Genomic DNA, 13,573 nt, shown 5'->3' with positions numbered 1-13,573 from the left:
CGGCTCTTCCGATGTTTATCTTCCAAGAGAGCTCGGCTGTTTCCGCGAAAGAGAGCGAAGGGCCGGTGAAAGAATTGGAACACACGGCTGACGCGTTCACTGCCACGCGAATTTTCTCTGCTCTGATCTGACAGCCGCGACCGTTTCAAATTCGCTGCGGTTTTACGTTACGATTTTTCCAAGTTGTTACGTTTGCTGTCGTGAAACGGTAGCCAGACGATCCGCACGACGCCCGACGAGACCGAAATCGGACGCGAATATTTCGCTAAACAATAACGAAACGGCACTCCGTGTTTCGCTTGATCGCGTAATTTAGCTGGTTGTAACGATCGTAGGAAAGGCGGGTAACCGGCGACGGTCGCGTGGCAGCGAACCTGTTAGCAGAAACTATGCTCCGGAAGCTGAAAACATGCGCGTTTATGCGTGAATTATCGTTAATTTATTTTAAGTTAAAACCTTTTTTTACAACGATATCTTACAATGTCGCTTTATACATGTTCACGAAATCAGTATCTCCACGAAACTTGTGTCGTTGAATTCACTTTCGGCCTCCAGTCACATCCCTCCTGCTCATCTTCTAAACGTCCAGCCTTCCGAATCATCGTACTTGCGCTCTTTCCCCTCTCTCCGTTTCCTCCGCGTTCCTGTGTCTGTGTTTCTGTGTGATCGCCTTTGTGTTTCTTTATACAGTCTACACGCTACTCCCTAATAATACTATTTTATTAGAATAATCTGTCCTCTCTCCGCCGTCTGCGTCTGTTCGTCTCATTCCGCGAAAAAAGGTGCCGCGGTGAAATATCCGCCGCCCTTTCTCCCTCCTCTTCTCGTCAGTCTTTTCTTTTTCCTTCTCCTTTTCTCTCGTTTCCCTCTTTTCCAAGCTACCACGCCGCTCCAGGTCGCCCGCCATCTCTTCGAACGAAACGATCTCGAACAATCGATCCACCGCGTCTGTCTTTCAATCTCGCTATCTGATCGGCTCGCACAGAATCCGAGTAATCGGCTTTGCAAACCTTCGCTCCGAAAGCTTTCGCGCGAATCTATTTCGCGAGCAATCTGCAAGCACGACGCGGTGACGAGCAGAAGTTTCCAGTCCGATGGATCTCTCTGTCTCTCGTTACGTTACATCACGAAGACGATATCGCGAAGAATTTCAAGCAACTGCACGGTGTTCGCTGTGCCACGCTACGTACTCGACGTCGTATTGCTCGAATTTTCTTTTGGATATCGTTTCTCCAGTATAAAATAATTGGAAGAGATTTGTGCACGCAAAATTCGAAATCTACGGATATATTCGGCGGTCATAAGCACAGGGACAGCAGCTGGTTGCGTCTGTCGAACGATTGGAACAAATTTTACTCGAACAAGTCGAATTACAAGTAGAGCGTGGTTGTTTACGTGGTTTTCTATTTCTACGGCCACGAGCGAATGGCATCTAAATAGAGCAGAAATTTGAACAGAAATTTCGTTGGTATATCAGAAGGTGTACTGTAAGTATCGCAGGTTCTTGCGTGTCATACGCGTGTTGTAAATTTTCGAAATCTGATATTGAGAAAGAAACGCGTAAACAACCGCGGTCTAATTATAAGACGCGTGTGTAACACTCGAGCGTAAGAAGTAATTAAGAAACGAAAGCAACGTTCGTATCTCTACGAAACTGTTTTCATCGGTTGTCCGCGCGCTTATGGCCGGCGACCTACCTCCAAAGACAGAAAAATCTACGTTGATCTGCGAGTGAAAATCGAACGCGGCGGATACAGATGCGAGAGAAGAAAAGTTTGAAAAGAAGTTTGCTCGAGGGAAGAGACGAATGATCGGATGTTCGAAGGGGTGGCGAGATGGCGAAGAACGGAGGGTGCCCTTTTGCGATGTTCGCGGCCTGGCAAGATCGAGAAAAGAAAGGATCGCAATTGCGACGAATCTGGCCGGCTCGTGCCGAGTGTGCCCGCGCGATTAATTAATTAATTAGAAGGAGAGATTAATGAATAATCGGCGATACCGGCCGATCGACGACCACGATAATAGTAATAAGAATAATAATGATAATCGTCATTCACGGCTATTAACCTTTCTCGCTCGCGATAAATCGTTTTAATTACCATCGCGCGCTCCGACTATCTAGATGCAAATCTTACGATGCGCAATTAACCGCTAATTTATGCACAATCACTTTTACTCCTCTCTTTCCTCCCCACCCTTTTGACTTCATTTTGCTTTTCGCCAGTCGCGCGCCTCCACTCACGCACGCACCCATCATCCACGCACACCACCATCCACACACACCTCAACTATTATTTATAATATTTATAATATTTATATTTATATATATATATATATATATTTATATTCATCTTTGTATATATAGACTTTTTCGCTTATATTCATATATATATATTTATAATATTTATATATATATATACTATTATTACAATGATAACGGTACACAATCTCGAAGATACAAAATTTACAGCGCGATTTTTTCGTTTTCATTACCCTAGTTTTCTTCATCCTTATTATTTAATTATCTCTCTTATAATTTTTTTTTTTTTTTTTTGTATTTTCGCTTTTGCATTTCTGCCCAGTGCTCCGTCTCTCGTGTCCAGTCCCTGTCTTCCTTCTCTTTTATCCTCTCTATCTTCTCTTATTTTTTTTTTCTTTCTTTTCTTTATTTTTTCGATTTCTCGACGGGGACGATCGACTCGCGATCTGGATCACCGGAAGTTCCATATAATTTACCGACTTCTCTACGTGTGCTTTATACACCTAACTTGTTGCTCGCTATCGCTAAACCGGTACGACACACGACGCCACGCTCGGACCACTGGACGCCGATTTCCCGGCGGAAAAATTCGGGAGAGCGTTGCGTGCGCCACGGAACGTCGCTCGCACGGAACCTGTTTCGCGAGCTTTCTTCCGCGATCTGCCAAATCTCGTTCGAACTTACGAAAGAACAACTAACCCTTTGCGGACGAGCGTCGGCAAATAGCCGCGCGAGTCTTTTTACAGTTCCTTATTTTCAACTTATTTTCAAGCAGCTGGCCTGCGTCTATTTTTCTGACCGATATTTTTCAATAAACAAAATACTATCATGTTTTCGATGAAAGAAAATTGCAGAACGAATTTCAACCTCCGAATGGCATTACCAGACGACTCAGCAAGCTTTTTATAAATTTTATATATATTTTTTTCTAAAAGATCCGGAAAGAACACGTTCGATAGTGATACCAGCGACGACGAATATTATTTCGAAGCTGACAAGATAGAAGACGTTTAAGTATTTCTAGTAACAGTGATAACGATAATAAATTAATTATTGAGAAGAATAATACAAGCCTGGACAATGAACAAGGAAAACGATCAACGTGTACAATTTCTCAACTATGCGCGCCAATACATCGGCCTCGTCCGCAAACGGCTAGTGGCCGTGAGCGAGTGATGGAAACGGAGGAAAATAAGAAAATTGTCTGCAAACACCAAGTCACCGGAGTGTTTCCCGTCGCGTATCGTCAACGAGTGGTGGAAGGCTGTTCTGCCATTTAAAATCGGAAGAGGGAAACGTAGAAAAGTAAATGTAAAAATGGAGCGCGATTGAAGAACGGTGAAACTAAGTTTGAGCGGAGAAATCGCGTGTTATTAACCTTGAAAACAGTGTTGTTGATTTGACGATTACACATCACTAGACGGTGGATTTTTAAATCTACGCTTAGGGGAAATTCGGGGATAGAAATATTGAAAATACGGCTGTGTGCGATATAGATGAAACATTTGTCTGTCCTAGTTGCATTTCGTAAATAATATTTACAAAAATACGAATTCCCATAAACATTCGCAGTTCATGGATGACGATAATTTATTATACGTCGGACTATTTGCGTTTAGGATATTTAGCCTTCTTAGCTTCAATTTTCTCTACGACGATGCAAAATGGAATTCGATCGGAACTCGGAAAATTAAAACGCGAACTCAAACTGTTCGATGGTCGAGTGACACGAGTTGAGGGTCGAGAAGCCGCGGATCGACGTGAGATATTCGCGGCAACAGAAAACGTTTCACAACGCTAACGAACGTAACGAGTCCGTGAGAAATTTGCCCAAGACTACGAGAATCTATAGATTTCGCGGAATTATTTCGCCAGTCGAAACGTTTTCTCCGCCGTCGCTGTGAATAATCGCAGGATCCTCGCAAACCGAGACAGATACAGCGCTCGGAAGCGTCCGGACATTTGCCTCTCTTCGATACGAAGAGTTTTAATTGTAAAACTACGTTGCCAACGTTGAAATTCGGTGATTTTGTTCCTCGTAATGGGCTAATAGAAAATTTGATCTTCAAACGCGATGTGGCGATAATAAACAGGCAATTTGCTATTGCCACATCGTATACAATTATGGTATTTCGCGACTATTCATCCTTAGGTTCTTCGATTGCCGAATTAAAATCGGATCGACGAGCAACTACAGAAACTCGGAATTCTAATGGCTTAAACTTTGACGTTTGAACGGTATAGTACGTGGCAGTGTACGCAATGGATAGCAAAATATATGATCGTTACGCCTTTAACCTCTTGGGAATTTTGCGCGAATATGTTTCTTTGCACGGCAGAGTTTGACGCGAATTACGCGCAAACACATTGCAACGACGTGCTTGATAACCGAATTATAATTTTTCTTATGCATTAATTAATTAATTTATAATTTTTCTTGATGCATATACTCTAACTTGAATAATTTACTGTAATAGTTAACATTGAGTTTACGGGATTTCAAAGTTCGAAATGAAATATCCCAAAAACCATGGGATTAATTATAAACATTTCGCATCATAAATTAATCATCTCATTTAAAGAATTTTTAACCAGAATTATTTTTTCTTAGGCTTTCTAATTTTCGAAATTTTTATTGAAATTGACGGGCTAGTTGACTTCATAAAGAAACCGTTTTTCAAACACAGTGTGCAAAAGTTTCAGTTATTGTGGACGTTTCCCATTATTGTCTCCTCTTATTGCAATTATTTACAATAAGATAATTGAATTTGGGCACAGTATTTTCTTATTTTGACCCCTTTTCTAGCAATCTTGAGTAAATCCAGGAGATATAATAAGATATTGAAGAAAATTGTCAACATCGACATGAATTAGGCCAAATATAGTGCGGAAGCAGGGAGTTTTCGATGGCTCCTTCAAGCTTCTTTTCGATATTTTAGATTTATCCAGCGATAAACGCGTGGATATTATGTGAAGGGTGCACCGGATCGAAAATATGCAGAAAGGAGTTCATATTTCGCTTCATTTCTGTCACTTTCAACCGCAAAATCGGCTACTGCGAAAAGAATAGGAGCAATAATTGTTGTATACATTGCAAAAAGATCGTACGCGGATAATACAAAAACAAAATTCAGTATATTTGTAACAAATGTGCTTGTAGCGGCACATGAGTCAGAGGACAATTCAAATCATGTTGAATTTTTTTCTTCGGAGTATCAAGACTATTAGATTACAAGTAATGTGGGGGGATAGTGCTAGGGGCAATGGTCCCCCCTAACGCCAAATTCAACGGTCGCAGAATTATTAGGAATGGTTCGAACAAGAGGACGCGGGAAGAGGGTGCAACAGAAGACAATTCATAGAAGGTTCCTGGAGCACTCCTGTCACGCGCTTAGGATGATCATCGTGGAGTTTTAGTCGGTAAGAGTCCGACACTACTCTGCTGTTGCCGATTATTAGCAGCAGCGGAGTGTCCACGAGGATTTCTCCACGTGCAAAAGAAAAAGGTTACAAGTAATGTAAGAACAAATAAACTCCGGGCAAAACAATGTCGCTGCTACGTGCAACCGAATTCGTAGACGAATTCTAATTTTCCGATTCTTCCCCGACCGGTATAAATAAACGGACGCGATCGCCAGCGATTTAGTATGAACGAGTATCGAAGAGTATCTACAGAGTATCTCCGAGTATTTGATACTAACGACTCACGTGTACGGCTGTAAATTTATTTATTTATTTGTTTATTGCAAATATATTTCTCGCAATTTCTCGCTCTCGATATTTCGCACTATCTATCCTCCACTAATGCTCCACATGCTCAATAAATATGATTACCCTATAGCGTTAGTGTTATTGTTATCATTTCCGTGATAATTTAAAAGGAACAAGACTTTTCACTTATTAGTCGTTTATTTAAACGCGAAGCCTAATATTGTTCGATTCGGACTTAATTTGGATAAATGGATTTCCTCAAGAAAACGCGTATTTTCGTAGAGATAGGAATATAAGAAACGCCTGTAAACCTAGTGTTAATAATACAATTGAGCGTGATATATTTTAAAGCGGGGTACAACACATAGACCCACGTCAGAATTTCCACACTCATAGCGCGATGGTGTTCTTCAAATTGCTCTTTGTTTTCTATTTCGGGGCGATATTTTCAGCTCGAAGATTCTACAAAATTATAAGGATACGGCTCAGCATGTTGAAAACAGCGTCTAACAATGGTATATTTATTTTAACCAGAAGCAACCATTGATACACGACACTGGCGTATCAGAAACAAATTATATATTGTTAACACTGCATATCGTTAACACTGTCAAAAAACATTTGAAGCAAGACAAATTGAATGGATCATTTAGATCAACCAATTAGTCAATAGACTAAGCCACTATGGTGGCGCGTCGTAATGCAGAATATCCGCGAAAGCCACTGTAGTGGCGCGTCGTACCCAAGAGGTTAATGTACATTTACAAATACATTTAAAGATGCTGGCAGATCGGTGATCGCTGCTTCTGATAATCAAGTTCCCATTAATTTCTATGCTCTGGTAGAATTTGCGTGCTGTCGTTACGACTTGTCCGGACACTTAGGAGCAGTAGCGCGGATGAAAGCGATCGACGACCGGTGGAAAAGGCAGAACGGCGCTGAGGGTCGAAAGAAAGAAACGTAGAGAAGCGAGGGAAGAAAATCGGCGTCCAATGGTCCCCACGCGGGATTCTCGTTTAATAAAAAGACTTTGAAAATTGCACGATTTCTCTCACGGATACACGCTTAATATCTAATATTACTCACGCCGGCCTCCGAAGACCGACTCCGATTCCCGAGGGTTTCATACCCTTATCGAAAACAATTGAACACCTTCGAACGTCTCGAATAAATAATTTTTTCCGCTGGTTCACCCTGTAAGAATCGTCTTCGAAGCCTCCTCGGAGGGACGATCGATTACACGACAAAGGAGGAGGGGGGTGGCTTGCGCTCACCCCCGTTTCTCACGTCACGCACGTAATAGAAACTCTTGGTTTAAGGTATAGCGTCGTCTATGTACAGAGCACGTCTAATTAGACTCAGATACAAGTTATAGCTGACTTTGTTTGTACTTGGGGCCCGGGCTCGACGGCCCTACCTTTTGTGCGAAACTTTACATATTTACAGCGACGCGAGACCGCGAAACGAAAGGGGACAGATGCGAGATGACACAGAGAGAGAAACGAAAAGAAAGAAGGGAGGAAGGGAGAAAAAAAAAGAAGAAAACGGGGCAACGCACGTTCTATAAATGGTTCGCGACTCGTGCGTTAGTTTCTCTTTTTTTTTCTTTTTTTTCTTTTTTCGTTCGCGTCGTTCTCTTTTTTTCCGTCCGTGTGCGCCTCTCGAACGTCTCTCGGTATCGTTCGCGGAGAGAGAAAGAGAGGAGAGCTCGAGCTCGCGATTACGTTAGAACGAGATTAGAGTGGTGGGCTGCGTCCTGAGCTGCTGATCACTCGCGATTCATGTGTACTCCGATCGCCAACCGGTCTGAAACCAGACAAACAGAACATCCATGTGGCTTTTCCATCCAACCACCGCTCTCTCCGTCTACTTTAATTCCACTACGCGGCTATAAGCAGGGCAGCTAGAAGGGCGGAAACACGGCCAATGGAGGACTCACCATCGCGTTCGTCGTGGCGGCTAGCTGGAGACCCTGAAGACTCGTCATGTGATGGGAATGAGAGTGTGAGTGCGAGTGGGGATGAATCGGTGGAGGCGCCGGGGGCGCGAACCCTTGGTGAAGACCACCTGCCACTCCCACCCCCGTGTGGTACATGTAGTGTTGCATCGCTGGATGCATCGTGTGATGATGCTGCGACGTGCCTGCAATCACAAATCATTTTCGTCTCGTATTTCCTGCTTCTATGAAATTCAATGTTTCGCGGCTAGCGAAAGTGCTAACAGTCGGCGATGTGCGTGGGCGGTTGGTTCATTCGAATGCTTGAAGTTTGCGAGAAAATATTAGTCGATGGGACAATTTGATAGGAACAGCAGGTTCGACGAAACGATCGGTTTTTAAAATTGAATTTAGGATTGTAGGTTCGTTCGCGTTATTTCTTTTGCTCGTCCAACTTTACTTATGTAGATTCTTGTGTTAAGAAAAATTGAGAAATTGATAAATCGGATAATAGAAGGATTTACATAAAGTTAGACGAGCAAAGGAAACAACGACGAATGCAGAATTTTCAATGAAACTTTGAAACCGGTCGTTTGACCGCGCCTCATAAAGTTAGTGTTATAGACATAGCTATAAGTAAGACAGCACACTTCGAGTGCAATTAATTAAAGCTAGCTTTAAATTAATTAATTAAAAGGCTACGCGAATTATAAATATACAAAATACAGAAACCATAGTTCATTATTATGGTACGGTAGCTCGTGCCAAGTTAAAGCTACGAGAACTCTCGATCGAGTCATTGCAACTAAGTTTATCAAATTGTTTCAGGTTGTCTCAAAAGATCTTTCCTTTACAATCAAAGCTCATAAAACAATGTAATTTTACACAAACATGAAACCTAATCTGCCAAACCTTGTGGTTTGTATTTCAAATGGAAAAAAGTAGATTATACATAAGTTTGTCGATGGTTAAATTGTATCAGGTTGTCTCAAAAGATCTTTCCTTTACAATCAAAGCTCATAAAACAATGTATTTTTACACAAACATGAAACCTAATCTGCCAAATGTTGTGGTTTGTATCTTAAATGGAACAAAGTGGATCATACATAAGTTTGTTGGCGATTAAATTGTATCAGGTTGTCTCAAAAGATCTTTCCTTTACAAACAAAGCTCATAAAACAATGTATTTTTACACAAACATGAAACCTAATCTGCCAAATGTTGTGGTTTGTATTTCAAATGGAAAAAAGTAGATTATACATAAGTTTGTCGATGGTTAAATTGTATCAGGTTGTCTCAAAAGATCTTTCCTTTACAATCAAAGCTCATAAAACAATGTAACTTTACACAAACATGAAACCTAATCTGCCAAATGTTGTAGTTTGTATCTTAAATAGAACAAAGTGGATCATACATAAGTTTGTTGGCGATTAAATTGTATCAGGTTGTCTCAAAATATCTTTCCTTTACAAACACGTCTCATGAAACAATGTAACTTTATACAAACATGAAATATAATCTGCCAAACGTTGTGGATTGTATTTCAGATGGAACAAAGCAGATTATACATAAGTTTGTCGACAGTTAAATTATATCAGGTTGTCTCAAAAGATCTTTTCTTTACAAATACGGCTCATAAAACAATGTATCTTTGCACAAACATGAAACCTAATCTGCCAAATGTTGTGGTTTGTATCTTAAATGGAACAAAGTGGATCATACATAAGTTTGTCGATGATTAAATTGTATCAGGTTGTCTCAAAAGTGTCTTTCATCTACAAACACGTCTCATAAAACAATGTAACTTTACCCAAACATGAAACCTAATCAGTCAAACGTTGTCAAAATGGATCATAAGTAATTCAATAAAGCAATACGAAACAAGAAAAGTTGCACATCTGTTATTTCCTAATAACAACCTAATAACAATGGGTTTGCCTCCGAATAACGTGAATTTGTAAAATAATAATTGCCAAGTATGAGGATTAACGCGCATTCGGACTGAGCAGAAGAAATTGGGAAAGTAGTCGGCCAACATTCGGAAGATCCGAGTGCCGCTTCAGCGCAACCGGTAAAACTAAAATTCACCGATGAAATTGGAAGCATCGCGCGAACAAGGTAAAGAAAATCTGTCGGAGAGTTTAAGAATAGAGCGTGCAGTACTTACTCATGGGCGAGCCGAAGCCAGAATGGAAGGGCTTGTTGTCGAGATCGAGGTGACCACTGGCCTTGATCATATCGCCCATGACGCCGCCAAGTCCCAGGCAGCCGCCGGCCTTCTTCTTCTTGCTCTTCGACGACAGCTTCCTGTTCCTCGTCTGAATGCCCTCCTTCTTCATCGTCAGCGGCCGATTCACCTGCAAGAGTCGTAGCCAACAATTCGTTGAGTCGATCGGCTTTAATCTAACGCGGCTTCTCACCAACCAGGGCAACCGATGTGCAAGTGACATGAAATGGAAATAAATCAGCCCTCTGACACACGTAGACAAGGAGAGAGAAGGGAGCGGGCTCGATCAATCGTTCTTCAACCCGTAATTAAGAGATTCGCGTGCCAGTCACTAGCCGCGAATTCCCATGCGAGTCTCGCCAGGGAAACGCTGCTGTTTGCAATTAGCGGATTAGCAGCTCATATAGGAAGCGGCGAATATTCTCCACGTCCCAGCTGCGTGCAACAACGTCAAACTTCGCAAACGTGCAACTCAGTTTTCTCTACGCGTTAGGAACAGTTCAGAGGCAGATCGACCAACCGTAACTTTCGTCTAATCCTTTCGTTGCCAACTGCGGCTATGGTCACCGAATGCTATAGTCACTTTTCACGCTCGCTATGTAGCAAGTTGCTAACGTCGCTATAGTTGGCTATGGCCGGCCGATAACGCCGAACGCTCGTCGAATGTAACAGCACGTGGAATGTGCAGCATATACGCACACGCGGTGGCAGAGTATTGGCGAGCAGAAAGCACCGTAACGAAAGGGCTAGAGCTCTAGTCGCGAAGGATACGCTGGAGGCTCGGTGCGGCCGAAGGGTCACGGGGAAGCAGCGCAGCGTGCCGAGACTCTAATGGGATCGGGCGTAATTCGGCAAATTCGAGCAATCGCGTAATTCCGAAAAGAGTCGTTGACCGTCTGGACGTTGGCTTGGGTGTCGGAGGGAAGGAGAGGCGACGAGCGATCGAGAGAAGGACGCGACGGAGAGACAGAGAGAGAAGGCGAGAGGGGCTGGGCAGGCGGAGGACGAGGGAGGATGATGCCACGACCGCCACCTCCGGAGGCTCGTTCGCGCATCCCGCAATACCAGGAACCTTTTCCTTAAGTTGGCAGTTGCGTCACGTCGCGGCAACTACAAAGCGCGCCTCCGCCTCCTCCTCCACCCCTGCCGCCTGCCCCTCCGCCCGCCGCCCGTGCATTTCCTCCTCCGCCGCGGCCGCCGCCGCAACCATGCGGCACACCACACTTGCATACCTAGTTATTTCGTACTTAAGCATTGCACGCGCACCGCGAGCATCCGCGCGCGCACACGCACGCATAATTGGTCCTGCGACGCGAAAATCTGCCGCCTCTGCGACCAGCTTTTTCGATCGATCGGTTATATCGGCGAACACGATCGAGATGCTTTGTCCGGGACGCCTTGAAATTATCCACCAGCTAAACGCAATCGCCAACGATCTCTGACTCTCGTCGCCGATTCGAGTCACACTGTCACACGCGACCACCATGTTACTCGCTTGCGAGGATCACGCTACCGGCTGTACGCCATTATCCGAGGATTCTAGCGGATTTTACTTTATTCCTCGTTATTCGACGCGAATTTGTAACAAAATTAAAAGCGACGGCAAGCTCACGCCAAATGTGGTCGGTGTACTTCGCGGTACATTTCACGAAAAGACGAACTTTCGACGCGTTTCCTATGAATATCCATCCGCGTGTGTCGCGAATATCAGCGAGTGGAAAGAGATAACGTTCGTGGACGAGAGACGAACGAATGGGAAGGATAGCGCGAGCGGAGGATCGAAGGTTGAGAGTCGAGGGAGGCTCGAAAACGCAGTATTTTAGCGGATCGACGGATGAAGCTTAATGAGCGAGCAAAAGTAGCCAGAACGGCAAGCAGACACGAAAGAAAGCTCGAACCGATTTGAATACAATACGAGCGGCTTTAATAGGAACCGAGCGACGAAACGGAGCGCGAGGTGCAAACAAAAGAGAGGGAAAGAGAAAGGGAGAGAGAGAGAGAGAGGAGCGAGCCGGAGGGAAAGAGACGGCCCCATCCGCGGAGATTCGAATGCAGATTGATGTGGTCACACACGATGCAACCGCACACCGATCGCATACGAAATCGCGCCGCGAACCTGCGCCGGGTGGGGTCAATGAATGAAAGATCGGAGACGAGCCTACCTACGGTCGAATTTCCTTCTCCACTCTCTAACACCGATTCCCCGCTCGTTCCTCGAATACGAGGTCTGCTACTCATGAATTAACGAACAGCTGTCGAAACAGGCGCTCCACAAGTTTTATGGATTTCCAAAGCTCCAAGTTTCTAATGGTCCAACGTACAACTTACGCGGGGCGTCGATGAAGCGATCGTACAAGCGGAAACACTGGCGAATCTATGTGGAATAAATAGACGGAGACACGTTTTTGTCTCTCGAGGTTGAATGTTTGTCGAGCAAATTCGAATTTGGCTAATCGATGGTATTTACTCTGCGAATTTTCACGCGAAGTCATCGAGAATATAGAACTTTGGTAAAAATTGGTTTTCGAGCTTCGAATATTTGATATATTTGCCAGTATTACGTATTTCGGGTCTTCTATCGATGCATAAACACGCGCAGTCTGATAACGACGATAACAACTAGGTGTTTGTGGAGACGTGGAAAAGTGGAAAATAAAATTGTTTGCTGGAAGGATTCGTTTTAGAGGAAACAGGATACGCGCGTGTTTAGTTGAGAATTGACTTTGTATACGATCTCTTCTGTAATCTGTGATCTACGATCTATGGCCAAGTGTTTTATTTATTTCTCTCGGAAACCAAGCGTCCTGCTATTTTCGATTTACATAATCTCAGTCCGGAATTGACCGCGTTTAAGTATAGTTGACGAATTTTCTTCCACGAGACGATGGAACGTGCTTATAAAAGATCATTCCTTTTCAAAGGTCTTTCATGTCAAATGTTGAAAACTCTCGTCCAAAGAAATTCACCAGTGAACACATTTGAAGGAAATTTAAAATCGTAAAAATTCGCGCGATGTACGTAACATGCAAAGGTATAACAAGCAATGGTATAGTTACTATAATAATCAGCGGATGTATAAATTTCTAGTTAGACTCCGTTTGTTTAATTAGGTTTAGAAGAATACGGATGTGCATAAAAATTCGCAGTATAGCGGCGAGGCTGTGGATGAATCATCGGTAAGAAGATGGTTGCGAGCATTCGATGCGAATGGTAAGACTGTGTGCGCGATAGTAAGCGTCCTGAACATCAAGAAACGTGTCTACGATTTTATACTCCAAACGCGTCGACGTATCAAACGGGCCATCCTTTCGTAAAACTGAAAGAATTTCTGGAAGAAGGACGGTTCGCAGGAAACGATGATTTAAATTTAGAGGACAGCGTGCAACGATAATTATGCAAACTCGCGACAGAGATATCTACGTGTATACGTATATACTCGTTT

General features: G+C 43.3%; 1 protein-coding gene across 9 annotated transcripts in view; it reads right to left on the bottom strand.

Moving 5' to 3' along the window:
* Positions 1 to 416: 416 nt before the first annotated feature.
* The window catches only part of LOC126925478 (GATA-binding factor C-like), a 96,438-nt gene continuing 83,281 nt past the window's right edge, over positions 417 to 13,573 (bottom strand). For 7 of the 9 annotated variants that reach the window (XM_050741041.1, XM_050741043.1, XM_050741042.1 and 4 more), the window contains 3 exons: positions 10,072 to 10,261; positions 7,908 to 8,110; positions 417 to 7,774 (listed from right to left, as the gene is read on the bottom strand). In XM_050741041.1, coding sequence (XP_050596998.1) covers positions 7,748 to 7,774; positions 7,908 to 8,110; positions 10,072 to 10,261 — 420 coding nt within the window. In that variant the 3' untranslated portion in view covers positions 417 to 7,747. The remainder of the gene's footprint in view (positions 7,775 to 7,907; positions 8,111 to 10,071; positions 10,262 to 13,573) is intronic. The other 2 variants (XM_050741047.1, XM_050741046.1) reach the window with 1 other exon arrangement.

This window comes from Bombus affinis, chromosome 16, assembly GCF_024516045.1.
Source record: "Bombus affinis isolate iyBomAffi1 chromosome 16, iyBomAffi1.2, whole genome shotgun sequence".
NCBI classification, from domain to species: Eukaryota; Metazoa; Arthropoda; class Insecta; order Hymenoptera; family Apidae; genus Bombus; species Bombus affinis.
The sequence above is the reverse complement of the archived record's forward strand: the minus strand, read 5'-3'. Positions and strand labels throughout refer to the sequence as shown.